Source organism: Macrotis lagotis, chromosome 4 (genome assembly GCF_037893015.1).
Source record: "Macrotis lagotis isolate mMagLag1 chromosome 4, bilby.v1.9.chrom.fasta, whole genome shotgun sequence".
Lineage (NCBI taxonomy): Eukaryota > Metazoa > Chordata > Mammalia > Peramelemorphia > Peramelidae > Macrotis > Macrotis lagotis.
The window spans coordinates 40,545,467-40,565,130 of record NC_133661.1 but is presented as its reverse complement, the minus strand read 5'-3'; the positions used below and the strand labels follow the sequence as shown (position 1 = coordinate 40,565,130).

General features: G+C 37.6%; 1 protein-coding gene across 1 annotated transcript in view; it reads left to right on the top strand.

Moving 5' to 3' along the window:
- Nucleotides 1-19,664, top strand: part of CRTC3 (CREB regulated transcription coactivator 3) — an 81,581-nt gene that overhangs the window by 37,564 nt on the left and 24,353 nt on the right. The window contains exons 4-6 of the mRNA XM_074232603.1: nt 9,792-9,853; nt 10,920-10,982; nt 11,872-11,972. Of these exons, the coding sequence (XP_074088704.1) occupies nt 9,792-9,853; nt 10,920-10,982; nt 11,872-11,972 (226 nt within the window). The remainder of the gene's footprint in view (nt 1-9,791; nt 9,854-10,919; nt 10,983-11,871; nt 11,973-19,664) is intronic.

Genomic DNA, 19,664 nt, shown 5'->3' with positions numbered 1-19,664 from the left:
TATGAATTAAGTTAGAACCATTCAGTCAACTATCTGAAACATAAAATTATACATTTTATATTATTTCACTTTACATGCTGTTATAAGACTTAATTGTATATAAATGCAGCTAAAGTATTCAAGCATACACCATTGACTTTTGAAGCAGGAAAGAGTTTAAATTTATGGATCAGTTCATTCCATTCATATTCAAAGTTATAATTGTATTTTTCTCTCCATCTTGTTTTTCCTTACTATTATCCTCTTATCCTTTCTTTTTACCCCATCCTTTCTCACACATTTATTTTACTTCTATTACTTCCCTCATCCACTCCCTTTTAAAGAATCCCTCCCTCATCCTTTCATCTACCTACTCCTCAGAGAGTTCTTCCCTTATGTTCACCCCCAGCCTCCTTTTTCTCTGCCATACTCTTCATTTAACCCACTCTTTTAAAAGTCCCTCCCTCACCCAGTTACTTTATGAATTTAGGAGACTTTTATCTCCTTCTAGATACATGTGTTATTTCCTCTTTAAACCAGTTTTTTTTGGGGGGGGAGGGTTTTTTTTGTAAGGCAATGGGGTTAGGTGACTTGCCCAAGGCCACACAGCTAGGTAATTATTAAATATCTGAGGCTGGATTTGAACTCAGATACTCCTGACTCCAGGGCCAGTGCTCTATCCACTGCGTCACCTAGCTGCCCCCTTTAACCCAGTTTTGATGAGAATAAGGCTCCAGATTACCAGCCCTCCATTCATTCACCTGCTTCCACTATAACTGTTCTTCCAGTTATGCCTTGTTTGTATGAGATAATTTCTCCATTTTACTTCTCCTTACCCAATTTTTTTAGAATCATCCCATCGTACTCAACCTCAGGCCTTTTGTCTTTGTGTGCTCTTTCAAACTAGCCAAGTAATGATAACATTCTTAAGACTATAGATAACATTTTCCCATAGAAAAAGTAAGCAGTTTGATGCTGTTGAGTACCTTTATAATTGATCTTTAATGTTTACATTCTGTTTTTCTTGGATCTTATATATGTTTGATTTTCCATTGAGTTTCTATCTTTTTGACACAAACATCACAAATTTTTGTCTTTCAATTCCATTCAGGATTATATTTTATTTTGTTGGCTAAATTTTTCATGGTTTCAAAGCCAACTCCTTTGCTCTTCGAGATACAATGTTCCAAGCCCTTTCATCTTTTAATGTAGAAGCCTTTAGACCTTATGTTATCCTGAATGTAGCTCCATGGCATTTAAATTATTTTTTTCCTTTTTTGCTTGTAGTATTTTCTCTTTAACCTGGGAGTTTTGAAACTTGATTATTACGGTATTGTAAATTGTCATCTTAGGATCCCTTTCAGGTTGTGATTGGTGGATTTTTAAAAAAAAAATTCTACTTTACCTTCTTGTTCTAGAATTTCAGGGCAGTTTTTCTTAATTTCTCATAGTATCTACAGTTTATTTTAAATTACAACTTTAAGATAGATCAATAATTCTTATATTATCTCTCCTCAATTTAATTTTCTAATTAGATGTTTCACATTCCATTTTATTTTTTCATTCTTTTGATTTTCTTTTGTTATTTCCTGGTATCTTGTAATGTCATTAGTTTTCCCTTGCCTGATGGTAAGTTTTTGAAGAATTATTTTACGTCCTTTTTAAGCTCTTCTAAGAACTCTTGTTGGACTTGTGACCATTTATTTTTCTTTGATGTAGAATTGGCTTTTTAACTTAACTATCTTCTGAACATGAACCCTGATCTACTGTATTCCCATGGTAGTATTTATAGTCAGGTTCTTTCACCACAGGTAGGTGGCAGAGTGGATAGAGTCCTAGAGTCAGGAGGACAAGAGTTTGAATCCAGCCTCAGACACCTGATATTACTAGCCATGTAACCTTAGACAAATCACTTCACCCTGATTGCCTCACATCTGGGGCCAGCTCCAGTTATCCTGACTCATATCTGACTACTGGACCCAGATGAGCTGGAGGAGAAAGTGAGACTAGTGGCTCAGCTCCCCTCACTCAAATCTACTTCATGTGCTTGTCATGGTATTACCTCCCTGATGTTATGGTCTTCTTCAAAAATAAAGGACAAACACTATCATCATCATCATTCATATTTTTTTTTAGCAGCCTATTATTATGGTCACGTTTTAGTCCCAAGATGTGGGGAATAATGCCTCAGGCTTCAGGTTTTTAATACCCTTGTTCTCTGAACTCTTTCTAGAGGCCTGCCCTTCTGCCCTCTTCTCCAAGGAGGTGGGCTTCTAGCCACACCATCACCCCAGGTGTTATTGTTCCTGGTGGTCCCTCCTGTGACTACAAACTTAAGGTTACTTCTCTGCCCTGGAACTGAATTAGGGTCCTTGCCTTTCTGCATGTACTCATTCCTCCTCACCCACAGTAGGAATCTTGGACTGTGTCTGGTCAGCATACCTAGTGTCCAGTAGCAGCAGAGGATCTTTCAGGCTTTGCCTGCTCAGTTGTCTGACCCCCACATCTTCTGAGGTGAAAGTTCCTAAAGTTGAGGGACACAGTGCTGTTCAAAGTTCACTTGAGGTTTGTGGGAGAATTTTGGAGAGTGTACTGTTCTACCATCTTTGATTTAAGCATTTTACTCATTTAATTTGCTGTATTTTCTTTTCTTTTTTTAAGTTTTATTGATGTCATTTTCTACTATCACTACCCATATAAAATTTCCTTAGTAACAGAGAAAAAAGAGTTGAGCAAAAAGGTGATGCAAGTATCTGAAGGTGTACAGAATATACTTCATCCTTATTCCACCATCATTTTACCAAGAAGAAGATGTGTTATTCCTCATTTCTTTGGATCCAATATTGATCATTACTCATATGTAATTTGAGTTCATCTGCTTCATTTTTTTGTTTTATTTTTTCCTAGGCAGTGGGGTTAGGTTACTCGCCCAAGGTCACACAACTAGGTAATTAATGTCTGAGGTCAGATTTGAACTCAGGTCCTCCTGACTCCAGGGCTGGTGCTCTATCCATTGTACCACCTAGCCAGCCCTGCTTTTAAAAAAATTTTTTTTGTCGTCATTGATGATGTTTTTCTGCTTTTTTGCTCTGTCACTTAGTAAGTCTTCTTGTGTTTCTCTTAATTCCTCTATTCATCATTTCTTATGAGTGAGTAATAATGCTCCTTTACAGTCATTTACCTTTCTTAGTAAGTACCTCTTTTGTTTTCAGTTTTCTGCTCCTCTAGAAATCATTGTTATGGATATATTGGTATAGTTGGGATCTTTCTTTATGTGGTTGACCACCTTTGAAGTCAGACCCAGTGGCAAGGTCTTTAGGAATGAATTGTAAAGTAACTTTTTTCACACAAATAAAAATTGCTTTCCAGAACAGTTGGATCAGTTTAGATGTCCAACAGCAGTTTGATAGTGTACACTTAAAATATTGTTTTCTCTAAGAAGCCTTTCCTGGTCCTTCCTGATGCTAGTGTCTTCCTCTGTTGATTAGTTCCAGTTTGTTCTGATGCATCTGATGTGTGTCGACTTGGCTCAAGGATCCCCATTGAACCTGGAACTCCCTGAGAGCAGGGCTTAACACACAGTGGGTACTTAATTAATGCTTACTGACTGTGTCATTTTAACATTGTCAAGATGAAGGATGTGACAGAACACCTCAGAATTATATTTCTTTAATTTATTGGTTATATAGAATATAGATAGAGATTTATTTTATTAACTGTTGATAGCTTACAATTCCTCCTTTGAAACCAGTTATCTTTATTTTGGACTTACATATTTTTCATTCATTTTCTATGTATCTTAGTTGATTTGACTTTTATCTGATGCATCATTCATCTTAGTATATTTTGCATTTTAGCAAGATTTTGTGGAATGTTGTTATTTTAGAGCTGAGATCAACCTTTAGAGGTCTAGTCAAACTCTATTGTTTTATTCAATTTAATTTTTTGTAAAAAAAAAAAGGTGTAGTCAATCAAAACAAATCTTTGACTAGACTATGTCCAAAAATATGTCTCATTCTGCATCAAGTCCATCACTTCTTTGTCAGGAGTTGGGCAGCATCAATCTTCTTGTTTTACCACTGAGGAAACAGATCCAGACAAGTGATATGATTTACAACAAAGCTAGTTACTGGCAGATCTGCATAATAAATAAAACTTAGGTCTGCTGGCCTAAGTTCATTCTACCTAGACTGTAAGAATGGCTACAAAACTTAAAAAAACCCAACTTTTTTCACTTAAATGAGCTGTAAGGAATTTCATTTCTATGAAAGAACATTACTCAAAGCTAAACTATGAAATAGCATAAGATGCATTTGCATGTTGAGTTTTGATATGAATACCCTATCCTTCAGCGGACTCTCCCTATGTATCCTGTGGAAGTGCAGTCTAAATGCATTGGAAGATTTGTTGTGTTTTTTTTTCCTGTTCTCCCTTCCTGAGTGCATTGCTTACTGAACTGAGTTTCAATAAGTTTTGATGGGAGGACATCTCAGTCACATTATATAAAGGATGAGGAGACAGGAAGAGATTTGCATGATTAAAAGGACCTAGTTAGAAGCCATTTCTGAGCCCATAAGCCCAGATCTCCTTTCAAGTTTAGTTGCTGTGAAAATTCAATCCACTTGTGTTATAAACAGAAACAGCTTAAAAGCTCTCACCTGCTAGATAAGACATAAATATATATATGTATATACATATACATACATATATATATATATATATATATATATATATATATATATATATTAAACCAAAGAAAAAAATCAGACCCTACCAACCTGTGGTCTGAGCATTTTATTTTTTAAGTAAAGGATAAAATTTAATCTAAAAGATTTTTTTTGTAGTTTTTGTTGTTGTTTAATAAAAAAAGTATAGTAGCAATTGAGAAAGTCTTAACGTTCACTTTAAAAAGTCTGAAGGAAGTTTCTTTCCACCTGCCATCTAATTTGTCCTTATGATATTACGTTCTTGATTTATGAAAATCTTGTATGAGAACCAGTGTCCACTGAGAAAGTGAACAGGCACTACATAGCCTTTAGGGAATAGGAGGAAATCTTTCTTCAGACAGTTAGGTCTTCAGAATAATCAGCTACATGGGGAAATAGAAAATCAGCCTTTCATCCAAACGAGCATGACAATCAAAAAGAACCAGTCCCTCAGTCTGAGCAGTTTTAGAAAATTTTCAGTCAAAACGAAAATGAACCTTTCTGAGGTTCTCCTTCTCTTACATAGGACTGAACTGCACTGTAACCAAATAACATTTATGTTGATTTAATAGAATATGTAGAGATGGGTTTATAAAGACCTAGTTAAATGAAATACGGCAATGTAAATGACTTCTGTGAAATGAGAGGAGTGCAGATAGTTTAGTGCAGTGGTGTTAAAAGTCAAATAGAGGGCAGCTAGGTGGCGTAGTGGATAAAGCACCGACCCTGGAGTCAGGACTACCTGGGTTCAAATCCAGTCTCAGACACTTAATAATTACCTAGCTGTGTGGCCTTGGGCAAGCCACTTAACCCCATTTGCCTTGCAAAAACCTAAAAAAAAAATAAAGAATGAAAGAAAAAGCCATTATATCACGTATAGTCAAGCAAAAACAGGTTTCCATATTGGCCAAGTCATTCATATACATACACTTTTATATCGTTCTGCAATGAGCCTGTATCTATCAGGATGTGGGTAGAGTGTTTATTAGTCCCTGGAATTGAGGTTTGTCATTATGCTGATCAGAGTTCCTGAATCTTTTGGAATTGTTTATCTTTCAATAATCAATAAGCATTAAGTATTTAAGTGTACCAGACACTGCTAAACTAAAGATTGTTGTCCATGTATGAATTGTTCTGATTCAGTTCTCTGAAACCACCTCTTTCATCATTTTTACACCCAATAGTATTCCATCACTTTCATGTGCATAACTTGTTCAGCTGTTCCCCAATTAATGAATTCCCCTCAGATTCCAACTCTTTGTCACTTGGTAAAAAGTTACAATTATTTTAAAACAGAATTTGTTTTCTTAGGACCAATCCCTCTCTTAATACATTTTCCTTTTAATCTCCCCTTGCCCTTCTGTTTCTCATTAGAATGAAATGTATTTCTCTTCCCAATTGTATGTACATTTTTCTTTCCTAACTATATGAGAGTGAGGTTCAAGTGCCAACTGATCTCCTCCATCTTTCTTGTTTGTATAGACTTCTCTTTGCACAACCAGATTATGTGAGAATATTTCACCTAACTTTCCTTTCTCTTTCCCTATTATACTCCATTTTTAGTCTTATTTTAAGATCAAGACATAATAGAACCTCTTTCAGTTTTCTATCTACTTAAATACTCCCTCTATGATGATAGGATTCAGTTGAGATGTGTATCATTTCCCCATATTAGAATGTAAACAGTTTGTCTTTGTTTATTCCCTATAATTTTTCATTCATCTTTGCTTTTTTTATGTTTTTCTTTATTCCTTTGTTTAAACTTTATAATGTCTGTACAGCTCTGAACTTTTCATCTTAGAATTTCCCAGTTTCATTAAAAGGTCATTTTTTCCCCTTGTAGGGCTATACTATGTTTTGTGGATAAGTTATTTTTACCCCTAAGCCTATATTCTTTGCCTTTTGTAATACCATATTCCAAGCTCTTCCTTTCTTTATGTGTTGGATATTAAATCTTGTGTTCCTGACTGTGACTCCTCAGTACTTGAATTCTTTCTTTTGGGCTCCTTGTAGTAGTATTCCCCTTCTAGATTTTTTGACATAGAAGCTTTAGTTTGGGACTTCAATATTCCTGGGAGTTTTTTTTTTTTTGGAAGTTTCAGGAAGTGACTTAGTGGATTCCTTTATTTCCACTTTGCCTTCTGCTTCTATAACAGGTCTTATGATTTCATGGAAATAAGATGTCTAGACTCTTTTTTTTTGGTTAGGATTTTTAAGTTCAGTGATTCTTGTGGATTTTTTCCTCTTTGTTCTGTTTTCTACATCATTTTTGTTACAAGTTATCTAATATTTTCTCCTTTATAATTGTTTTTCAGTCCTTTGACTTTGTTTTTAATATTCTTTGTGTCATGAAATAATTGGCTTTTATGTGGTCCATCCTAATTTTCAGAGTTTGTTGCTTGGGCAAGATTCTGTATCTTGTACCAAACTATTAATTCCCTTTCCAGTTCTTTCTTCCATAGCGCTCATTTGTTTTATATATGTTTTCCAAATACTTTTAACTCCTTTTTTCTCACTCTTCATCTCTCTTCCAAAAACTTTAGGTGAATTTTTGCCTATGTTGTGTTTTTCTTTGAGGCTTTGCTTATGGATGTTTTGGAGTCTTTCCCTCTTCTTTATTTGCATCTTTGGCATTCCTGTCACCATCAGAGCTGCTTGGGGTGGCTTTCTTGTTTTGTATGCTCCTTCTTCCACTTTCCATCTTGACTTCCAGTTTGATACCAGGGTCAGGTCTAGGCTCTTCTGGAGGAACATCTGGGTTGATCCTGATGTTCTGAGTGCTGGGTAAGTCCAGGTGGAGACCTGCCATCTTTCATTGCTTAAGGGAACTTGATCCAGGACAAGGTTTGTCAGCTGCCTGCCCTCCCCTGGTTTGAATTTGCCAAGTTCCTGACCTGAGCTTGGGCCTGAGCACAATAGACTGCTCCTGGCACTCCTCTCCTTTCAGCCAGCCAGAAAGCTGAAAAGAACTGCAGCCTTCGACTTGTTCTGGGATCTCTACCCCAGTAATTCCTCTAGCTTCTGACTGGATGGAAGCCTGGAACTGAGACCCCTCCCATGGTCTGAGCAGCTTGCTTCTGAAGTCATTCCTTCTCAAGCTTTACTCTGGAGCCTACTTGTAAATCTTTTAACAATAACATCTGCAGTTTTTTAAAGGCATCCTGAAGTTTGCCTCACATTTGAAAGATATTTATGCAAAAATAGTATGAATTTAGAAAAACTTTAGTTTGTAAGGCTCATGTTTACTTATTACCTGATCCTAATCCTGGCTTTCTTCTAGAAATAAAACTAGAGCAGAGAATACCATTTGGAGAACCAGAAGTCTTCCATCCCTAGCTCTCCAGAGATTATCTTAGGCCTATTTTATTTTAATTAGTAAAAAATAAACACCTTTATGGATCCCTTACTCTCTAGAAGATATGAGGTAGCCAGGAGGGATATTGCATAGAGTACTAGACTAGCCTCTCACCATCAGATGTGGGATGCTGAACATGAACCTCTGATTTCAGTTACCCCCCCCCAGCTTGTAAAGATTTCAGTTACTTGCCCCCCCCCCAGCTTGTAAAGATAAAATGAAATCATATTTGTAAAGCACTTTGCTACCCTTAACCCTTAAATATGTATCAGAGCCTGTGCACAAAGCTTTGTGTCTTGAGAAGTAGGACTGGTTAGACCTCAAGCCCTGCCAGTTTGGACTTTGAGAACCAAGGCTTGGCATGCCATGTAAAGGAATGAGCTAGGAACAAAATGTATTATATCCAGAACAGGAATAAGGAGAGAAACGAGAAAAGTCTGGTATAAATATCCATGATAAAAAAAATATCCATGGTAGCTTTATTTATAATAAGAAATAATTGTAAACAATCCATTGGGTTTTTTTTTTTTTTGTCCTGGGGAAAGAACATTGCATTTGGCATTGCAGAACATGATTTCAAAACCTAGCCTGGGATTATCCAGCTAGTAGGAGATCTTTATTGCCCTATAAGAATTAAGTATCAAGAATATTCACGAAATGTGGAAAGATTCACATGAAGTGATACACAGTGAAGAAAGCAGAATCAGCTCAGGAACAGACTTAAACTCTGTGTAGAAATAGCAACAAAAATTTTAAAATACACAGGAAAAAGAAACCGTAAGATGATAAATAAATGGGTGTCAGTGTTTATTCTTATGTTCGGGTTAATGAATGCCTTTAAAAAACAAACTGTTTATAGTTTGAAATTCATGGCTTTATCATAGGATCATAAGTCTAGAACTGGAAGTGACCTCAGAGACCATCTAGGCCAATGCCCTCATTTTCCATTTGAGGAACATGAGACCTTGGAATGTAAAATGCCTTGTTGTAAGTCATATAGGTCTTCTGACTTCACAACAGTGATCTCAGTTTTTGTGTTTTTGTTGCTTATCATTTGGTTTAGAAAAAAAATCTCTACACCTACAACCCCATATACAACCAGGATCAAATGAATAGAAAGATAAGGTTTTAGCAAATATAATAGCCTCCACTGCAATAAGAAATTTTGTTTGATAGTATAAAACGTATTCTAGCCCTGAACCAGTGGTTCCTCGCCTGGTTATGCAACGGCTATCTTCAGTTATTTGAAAAATTGTTGCAAATTTCCTTCCTTCTGCCTTCTTCCCCCCCAATTTTTTTTGTATATATTACATTTTTTTAAAGCACTGTAGGTATGTAACTTTTGATTTCGGAGAAGGTGTCACAGAATCAGATTTACAATTCCAATCTCCCCTTCCCCACAATGATGTCGGTCCTGCCATCATCTGCATAGGATGAAGTGCTTTGCCCTGAACCTCAACTGAAAGATTTTATTGTTTGATGATAAGGTATAGTAAACTATAGTAAGAAATTCAAGAAACTACAGGAAAACCGTCAGAGACCTAGGGGCAAGTAAAGAGAGTTTCACTGATTGCTGAAATGCAGTGAGAACTACAGAGGGCAGGAAAGCCAAGGGGGGGGGGGGCAGCAGAGAGGTGGCAGATCCTTAATAATCATCCTATCTGATGCCTTGGGTAATCCCAGCCCCTTGGTTGTGCTCTTGCCGTTGTAGACATGGTTTTCTCCTACATTTCCTTTACTCACAGTTCCACTTGGATAGCAGTTCTTATGGAGCCAGTTACCCTGCCCAGCCTGGTGATGAGAGTTGGACAAGGTAAGCAAGATGCATTGTTAAAGCTTGTAGGATACAGATTTCTCCTGGAGAAGTCTAGAAGTTTTTGTTGTTGTTGCAAAACTGTTTTGGAGAGAGCAGTGTTGAACAGGGTGTGTCTGGTCCTATGACTTCATCAGCTTTGGGAACTCCAGAGGAACAATCTCACACAGCTGCAGGGTTTATTGAATTTTTCTTGGGCAACCATAGGGCTGTAAATCCTTACAGTGTAAAGAGATTCAGGAACCATGGACTTAAAAACCAGTCTTTGGAAGTGCAAATAATTCATGATTATTTTGTAACTATTTTGTGAAAGAAGAAGAGTTGTTTTTTTCCCAGGAAGCCTAGTAAAGCACGATGATGAGAAGCCTTAGAAAGGCTCCTGGCTCCTTGAAACTCCCTCTATGTGGAGAGTCACCCCTGGACTCTGGGTGCAGGAATCAGTCCGGAACTATCACCAGGAGCCAGCACTGAGCCAGATACAAAGGGAAACAATTCAGGTCTCAAGTGGCACACATTACTTTGTACAAATCAGTTTATATTAAGGGAGGGGGCTTCACGCTTTCCAGCTGAACCTGTCCTCCTGCTAAACTGAAGAGCCATTACAATTAGTTGGTTCCTAATTCTTGATCCTTTGAATGGAAGTGGAGGGGTGAAGGGAGGGAGCCCTTTGCATTCAAATAGTCAGGAATTGTTTTTTTACAATTAGGACATAAAATGGGTAGTTCATGCCTTTGATTTGAGGTCTTCTATTCATTTTTGATCTGTGTTCAATTGATCAACAAGCAAATAAGAAAACTGCCATTTGTATTTGGAGAATTCTTTCCAAAGAAAAGAGATGCCAAGTACTTTATTTTAATGTACCCATTTACCTTATAGATCCACCAGTTTAGTCCTTTATTTTGCAAGTGGGGGTGTTGAGAGCTAGAGTGCTGCCTACTACTACTACTACTACTACTACTACTACTACTACTACTACTACTACTACTACTACTACTACTACTACTACTGTGTCTCTCACATGATTTTTGAGCATCTCTTCACTTTTTGCTTCTTTTGATTTTCAAAGGCAGCAGCCTCCTTGGAAGGAAGAGAAGCAACCCGGATTCAGGCTGCCATCTGCACTTAACAGGTGAGGGACTTCTTTCCTACTAAATCTTTATTGCAGGAAAATGACTACAAAAGGAAAAGCTAACTCAGACAGATTATCTTAGTGCTCTTTCTGTACTATCTGATTACTAGGACATCCTTTTATTTCTGTAAATTAAAACTTTACTTCTCTCATGAGTCCTACTGTTCTCTTACTTGACTGTCAGGGGAGATGTCAGACTTGCACCAATGGGTCTCAGCATGAAACATGACCCAGACAAAGACCATGGTCCCCTGGTCAGCATGTGCTCATTGGCCTAGAGAGATGAATTTAGGACATAGCTCAGGTGTCCAGTCTTCTGACATATATGGCAAGGATTGTTTTCAAGAATGTTGAAAATGAGTTAGTAATGCTCTTCTTCATGAGAATAAATCATCTCAGCTGGGAAGAGTCTAATACTACGAGTAGAATTGTCAGTGCTTTATGGGCCAGAGAAGACTGGGAAGGAGTCGTAGTAGCAGGCCTTATGTTGGCTAATCCTGGGGATCAGACTGTTTCAGATCCCTTTCTGAGTTTCCTCCTCAGTGGAGGAGGCAGGGTTATCTTGGTTTTCCAGTCATCAGAGCTCACATTCCAGAATTGGAGAGTATATGAAGCTCCTTTTAAACATTTGGGGATCTCATATAAGGGATGGGTTGTGTTTTAGGGCAGTCAATCTTTTCCCCAGATCAACCGTAGAGAATTGGAGCTGCCTATAATATACAAATAAGGCCCATAGAAGGAAATGAAACCTTCCTTCCGTTGCTTCTGATTTTTCATGCATATTGGTGAATGCTGCTTATTTCTACAAAGGAGATAGTAAGGCCACAGGTTTTGATCCTGAGATTCACAATCAATCTCCCCCCTTCCACATCCCCCCTTCCTCTCTTAGGACCAATTCAGACTCTGCTCTTCACACCAGCGCCTTAAGCACCAAGCCACAGGACCCTTATGGAGAAGGAGACCAGTCTTCCTGGCCTGCCCAATGCATGGGTAAGAGAGAGCACTGATAATAGTAGTGTCTTTTTCTTTTTGATCCATTGGATTTTTTGTTTTGTTTTGTTTTGCTTTTTAGGTTTTTGTAAGGCAAATGGGTTTAAGTGATTTGCCCAAAGCCACACAGCTAGGTAATGTCTGAGGTCGGATTTGAACTCAGGTACTCCTGACTCTAGGCCCAGTGCTCTATCCACTGCACCACCTAGCCGCCCTGATCCATTGAATTTTGAGAACAATTCTTACGTGAGAGAAGATAAGGGCAAGAAGTATTAAAAAATATTAGCTACTTTAGTCAGCTTTCCACAAAAATCTCAAGGTAAGTGAATGATTTGTATGTTTCCAGTGTTTCTAGGATAGAGTTGATAGTATTTATATATTATTCCTTAATTATATATTCTAACCAGGAATATTTCATCAAGCTCTCTGATTCCTCAACAATCACTAAGTCTTGACAAGTATACATATTATGTGGGACACCAGGCAGAATTGTAAAGGAGGGATTCCATTTCCACCCATCAGGAACTTTTAGTATGTAACAGTCCCAAATGACATAGACTTGTGGAATCCTGATGAATGGCAGATTGTGAGGCAGCTTAGTGACTCAGTGGAGGGAACACCAGCCCTGGAATTAGGAGGACCTGAGTTCAAATCCTGCCTCAGACATTTACTAATTACCTAGCTGTATGATTTTGGGCAAATCACTTCAGCCTGATTGCCTTACATCCAGGTCCAACAAAAACAAAAACTTTTAAAACAAAACATCCAAACAGCTAAGTGATAGGTTGATTTACATGCCTCAAATTGGAAATAAGAACTTTTAGGCCTGAAGTGGAATTAGAAAAAAAAAATCTTTCAACTGGAATTCTTCTGTCTTTCATTGCTTTTATTTGTTTGTTTTTTTTTTAGATTTTTGCAAGGCAATGGGGTTAAGTGGCTTGCCCAAGGCCACTTATTAAGTGTCTTAGATCAGATTTGAACCCAGGTACTCCTGACTCCAGGGCCGGTGCTTTATCCACTGCGCCACCTAGCCACCCCTTTCATTGTTTTTAAAACTCAAAATTTGTAAAGTTGTTCTCACAATGACTAGATTAATTAATTAATTTTTAAATAGCACATTTATTGAGTGTTTATGATGTGCTACACATTGTGCTCTGCTCTGGAGTGACGAATATAGAAAAGCTAGATGGTCCCTGCTCTCCAAGGGCTCAGACTCTGATCAGGACATTGTGGGGTAGGTGGGGAGGCTTAGAAGTCCTAAAGGTATAGTGGGGGGCTGGGATGGTGAGGCCTAGAGGTTCTTAGGTTAAGTAGTTAAGATGCTACTTCTTGGGAATGGAGAGGCACATGGGAAGACTGGTCTTCCTCCATCTTATCAAAAATAATGGAGTGGTTAGGGTAGCTAGGTGGCCCAGTGAATAGAGCATTGGTCTTGGAGTGAGGACAGGAATTTGAATCCCACCTCAGACACTTGATACTTACAGTGTAACCTTGGGCAAATCATCTGACCCTGATGGCCTCACATCCAGGGCCATCTCCAGTTGTCCTGACCTGTATCTGGCCACTGGACCCAGATGGCTGTGGAGGAGAAAGTGAAGCTGGTGACTTAGTACAGTGCCCTTCACTCAAGTCCAATTCATGTGCTTGTCATGGCATCACCTCCCTGATGTCAGGGACTCCTTTGAAAACAGACATTAAAAAAAAAAAATCTATCAATGGAGTGGTTGATATCCATCTCATTCAAACTTTATAAGCAGTCATGCAGCCTAGGCAAGGGGAGTCTTCCTGCCTGGCCAACGTGGGTGGGCCAGAGGAAGGAGGAGGGCAAGAGGAATGAGGCATTCCTCCTCCCTTGTGGCAGCCCTTTTTGCTCAGCTGTTGGTAGACCTTGAGCAAGTTAAACAAATGAGTGAAGGAATGTCTCTAATTTGTAATAATCATAACAAACAAATTTAAGCTTCCCTTAATGCTAGCTCTCTTTCAGAGTGTAATGAATCTTAGAATTTAGGCTTACTACAAATGAGTTTGTTTCCACAGATATAAATCCACAAGGGCAAAATTAGATTGATTGTATTGGAGTTTTTAAGAGAGGCTTTGTGGCATGGGTCGGGGTTGGGGGATGAGAAGCAGATGAGAAGAAGTAGATGTGGCAGGAATTTAGGGGAATAGCATCAAAAACAGAAGAGAGACTGTGTCATTTCCCTTAGGGAATCCGAATAGCTTATCTAGGCTCAGCTGAACCCAAGACTGAAGCTGATTGACAGACAAGTGCCCAAAAAGCCAGAATAAGGACTTTAATTCCTATTCTAGCCAGCTTTAATGACTCTTAATTGATGCAGAAAAGTTTGGTTTTTCTAAAAGTAATGAAGGATGAATGGGAGAATCAATGGGAATTTGAGTAGGGGCCTTGTCTTTGAATATTAGAAACAATGGGAAGAAAAAAGCCATTAGCTAAAAGAAGTGGTCAGATTAGGTGGTGGACATTTGAAATAAGGAGGTTTTGGCACACTTAACAAGAAGAAAGTAGCTATGCCAAGAGATTACTATTGATTTTTCCTCCATCGCAACATTTTACACTGGGGAAAGCAGAGGATTTGGAGTTAGAACCCAGGTGTGAGTCCAGGATTTCTGGTATCTGTTCTAGTCTTGTGACCTTTCTCTTGGGGCCCCCCTTTCCTCATCTATAAGGTTACACTTAGGTAGTCTGGGCTCTCCAATAGTTCTACCTTCTTCTCCCTTTTTTTGCTTCTATTCTAGTCCAGGCTTTTCTTAACTCTTTGGACTGTCACAATAAATAGAAAATAATAACAACAATTAACATAGTACATTATGCTTTGTAAAAGACTTGCTATCCGGGCTTATTTAATCCGCAGTAGTCTTGTGGGGTGTGTCCTACCTCTAATAATAGTTGATATATTTATTTAGTGCTTTGGGTTTCAAGGTGTTTTACATAATGTCTCATTTGAATCACAAAACAGCTCTGTGAAGTAGGTGCTATTTTGATCTCCATATTACAGATAAGGAAACTGAGGTTCAGAAGAGTTCATTCATCTACCCATGACAACACAAGGTAGTGTTCAGAAGCGGGATTTGAAGCTCAGCTTTTCTTCACCCCAAATCCTGCTGTCTTTACCACACAGTGTTGTTTATATTACATTTATTGACTAAGGTCTCTCCCCTGTGTATCCCCCCACACACACACACACACACTGATCCCCACTTGTGCCAAAGCAGTCTTCCTGTTGCCAAACCTTGATTAGATTAATGCTTTAAATCAGTAAATGGCTCCCTGTCATGATATTATTTAGACTGACCTACATGGTCTGCTCCTGACCCAGCTTTCTAATACAGCCTCACATTTCTTTCCTTACTTATCCTCCACTCCAACCTGGATCTTCATCACATCTGTACTTGGCTTCTTGCATTCTCTTACTGTCTCTTGGCTCCTCTCCTCTCCTGCCATTTCCTTCATCTTATGAAACCCTCTTTTCAGGGTCTAATTCAAACATCATTTCTTCCTTGTAGCTGCTTCTGTTCTCTCTCTCAAACTCTCCTGCTGCCTCCCCACCTCTGACTGATGGCTCCTTCCTCTGAACTCTTAAGACATTTGATTGGGATCTTTCTTATGGTACCTTTCATAGTATTTTAATTCTTTTTGTTCATGTGTAGTGGAGAGGGTATTTAACATAGGACTGGCAGCTAGGAGATAAAAGAAATGTTTTTTGAACTAAGTTGAATTTGAGGAGATAATACATTGAGTTTGAATCCTGGCTCCAGCTAACAGACCTGGTGGTCTTAAGCAGGTCACTTTAGATCTCTAGACCTTAGTTTCTTTATTTGTAATTTGAGGATGTTCTCTCAAGTCCCTCTGAGTTTCGGATCTTATGACTATAAACTCCCTAAGGGCACAGACCTTTTCTTAGTCACTTTGATATTCTCAGTGCCTTGTACCCAGTAGATATTCCATTGGTATTAAATGAATAAATGCAGAATTAAGACTAATGATGGAGAAGGAAATGATGTGAGAGGCATGGAAGAATCCAGACATCAAACTGATTGATTGGACTGATCAGTAAAAGCTTACCATAAGTTTAAGTATATACCTTGTTTATTTTCCCTTAAATCCTCAATTAGATGTTGTTAATCTCCTAAATTTACAAAGGCAAAAAGATATACTGTAAACTTGACTACAGGCTGTGCTTTTCTGCATGAAAAAAATGTTTCCTTGCAGTTAAACCATAAATCAAAAATTCATCCAAATATGGATTTGTGTTTACATGGGAAAGCTATTTGTGTTTTAAAACTGCAAGTCTCCAAGGATCAGAATTATTTCTGGAGACTTAGATTTGCTGGTGGGAGTTATTTTAAACAGTTTCATGTATTTTCCCCCTGTAATTCATTAAAGCTTTTCATTTTCCTTCCTTTGGAATTTAAAAATATCAACTAGCTTTGTAAAAAAAGGTATTCCTAATCACAGATTTTACCAAATAAGGTAAAAATGAAAAAAAATGATGGGAAAATATAACTTAAGACCAGGATTAAGCAGTCTACTAGTGGAGATAGCAGCTGTTCTTTTCCTGGGAATTTTTATTGGATATAGTGATTGCACCCTAGGGTTCCCTGTAATTTTTGTAGTTGTAACTAAATAACTATGTTGTGTGAACTACAAACTATGTAAGCTAAGGATAAGTGAACTAATCTGATAGACATTTAATTGGATGCACAAATATAATTGTACTCTGTGATAATGATACATTAATACTAGTTTACAGAAATGACTGTAATTGCTTAGAGTATTACTTTGTTATAATCAAACCATCCCCTGTGCTTTTCCTCTTCTTGTTTTTAATTTCCCTATGTTTTTAAGTGGTGACAGTGCCAGCATTTCCCCATACCATCCAGACATCAATTAGACTTCTCTCTTTCTCTCTCTCTGTGTCTGTCTCTCTGTCTCTGTTTCTCTTTGTCTTTCTGTCTCTCTCTACCTCTCTTGCTGTCTCTGTGTCTCTCTTTCTCTGTCTCTCTCATACACACATACACACATACACACACACACAGAAACACACACATACTCACATAAGATCCAGATGCCCTTTGCCCTAATCTTTGTCTGTGTTCAAATGATAAGCAAAAAAGATGAAATATAGGGAAAATAAAAAGTCTATCTCTTAAGTTAAAAAATCAACTATTATATATATATACACATATACACACACACACACACACACACACACACACACACACATATGTATGTATGTATACTATGAGAAGTTTGGTAAGACAATCTTTTAGGTGAGAAAGATCTTAGAGTTCTAATGGCTTACAGGTTTAGGTTTACTGTGTGGTTTAACAGTCAAAATTTATTATTATAATAGCTAACAAATCTCATTTGATCCTTATAACAATCCTGCTATTAATAGCTTCATTCACAGATGAGGAAACTGAGGCAAAGAGAAGTTAAGTGACTTACCCAAGATCAGACAACTAGGGAGTAAAAAAAAAAAGATCCAGGAAATCTGAGCTGCCAGTCATATAACTCGGCAGCTAGAGATAGAGAGCATTATTAAGTAAATTCTGTGTGCTGAATTCAACAGCATCATCTTGACGGTTGATTGAGCAGTCATTGCAGCAAGAGAAGTGACTGAGACCACCAAAGGGGAGGACATGTGGTGGGGCAAGAGAAGAAGAGCCAGAACAGTCCTTTTAAGAACACTCACTTTAAAGAAGTGGAAGGATGGAGAAAGGCTGGAAGAGAACTAAAGTACAGGGTGTCTGAAGCCAGAGGAGTCAGAGGCTGTGATCAACGGCATCACAAGCTACTGAAAGGACGGAGAAATGGAGTTCACTTTGTCAACATCAGTGTGAAGGGAATGACAAGACCTTGAGCATATTTAAAGACAGACAGGAAGGGGCCTAAGGGAGGGGGAGAAATTGAAGCTGCCCCAAAAGATGCCAAGACTACCTGAGTTAGAACTGAAGCTCTGAGGAGAATTCCTGGGCCTGGGGAGTAATCATGCAAAAGCTAAAGGACCACTTTTTAATGGGTGGTGGATTCAAATGGGAACTGAGCTACATACACTCAATGGTTTCCTCCAACCCTGAGATTCAATAATGTCAGTTTGTGTTTCCTCATAGAACATACATTAATAAGCTTGCAATAGGTGTATAGTCTTTTGAATTACCCCAAGAATATGAAACTCTCAGAAGAGTGTTTCAGGCAACCAAGAGCCTTAGCAGAAAAGTTACTTAAGGTATGAAGCAAGGTGATAAGGTAGAAGACAAATTCACAAAAAATCATCTGCATTTTTAACTATCACTAACAAAAAACAGAAGACAGTGAAACACCACTTAAAATAACAAGAAAATGCATAAAATAGTTTGGACATTAATTTTGAAGATATAGGTGAATATGTATAAAGGAAACTTCAAAACAAATTTGGCAGAAATAAAGAAATAAATAGGCCAAATCAAGATATTTTAAATATAATAAAATGAATATTAATAAAATATTATAAATATTATAATAAATCAAATAAAATATCAGTGCTTTGAAAAATATTATGTAGCTTCTGTATTATAAAACCAATTAAAAACTAACATTTTTAGAACTAGATAACAGTAATAAACAATAATGAATATTGACATGGAATAATAGGCAAGAGTGTCAAAGGAAAGTGGGAAAAAAATGAAATAAAACCTAATCTGACTTCAGATTAAGCTAAGGAGTAGTAATAAAAAGTCTTTGGTATTGGAAAATTTTAAGAATAGGAAAATAGATCAGTAGAACAAAATAAAGAACTTAGCAATAGAATCTAAAAATACATATATTAAACAAATGGAAGAAATTATTGAGGAGAAAATAGATTTTCTTATTATTACGAAAATTATATGAAATTGTATGGTTTATGTGATGAGGCAATATACCCACCATGCAAAGAAAAGAAACAGACTGAGGAAAAAGATCTGTAATGTTAACTAAGGCTGATAAAATCTGAATCTATAATCTTTAAAGAATTGAATCAGATTTATGAGTAATGACAGTTCTCTATTTCAAAAAATTTCTTTTTTTTTTTGTTAGGTTTTTGCAAGGCAAACGGGGTTAAGTGGTTTGCCCAAGGCCACACAGCTAGGTAATTATTAAGTGTCTGAGACCGGATTTGAACCCAGGTACTTCTGACTCCAGGGCTGGTGCTTTATCCACTGCGCAACCTAGCCGCCCCTCAAAAAATTTCTTGAAGGAAATATAATTCAATAATTTGAAAAATTGTCCAAATTCTCTGATTATCAGATAAAATTCAAATTGAAACAACTTTGATTTATCATATCAATTTGTCAGAGATAGTTAAAAAAAACTATAATATAAGGGGCAGAGCCAAGATAGTGGCATGAAGGCAGGAATTCTTGGAAACTCATTCCCCCAAATACTCCAAAAGCCATCAAATTAGGATTCTGGCTGAAATTTAGAGGGGTAAAACCCACAGAAAAATTGAGTGATACAATTTCCCAGTCCAAGACAACTTTTAGAAGTTCTGCAGGGGTGTGGGCTAGGAGTCAGGAGGACCTGGGTTCAAATCCGGTCTCAGACACTTGATAATTACTTAGCTGTGTGGCCTTGGGCAAGTCACTTAACCCCGTTTGCCTTGCAAAAACCTAAAAAAAAACAATGAAGTTCCACAGGAAAAACTCCCAGGA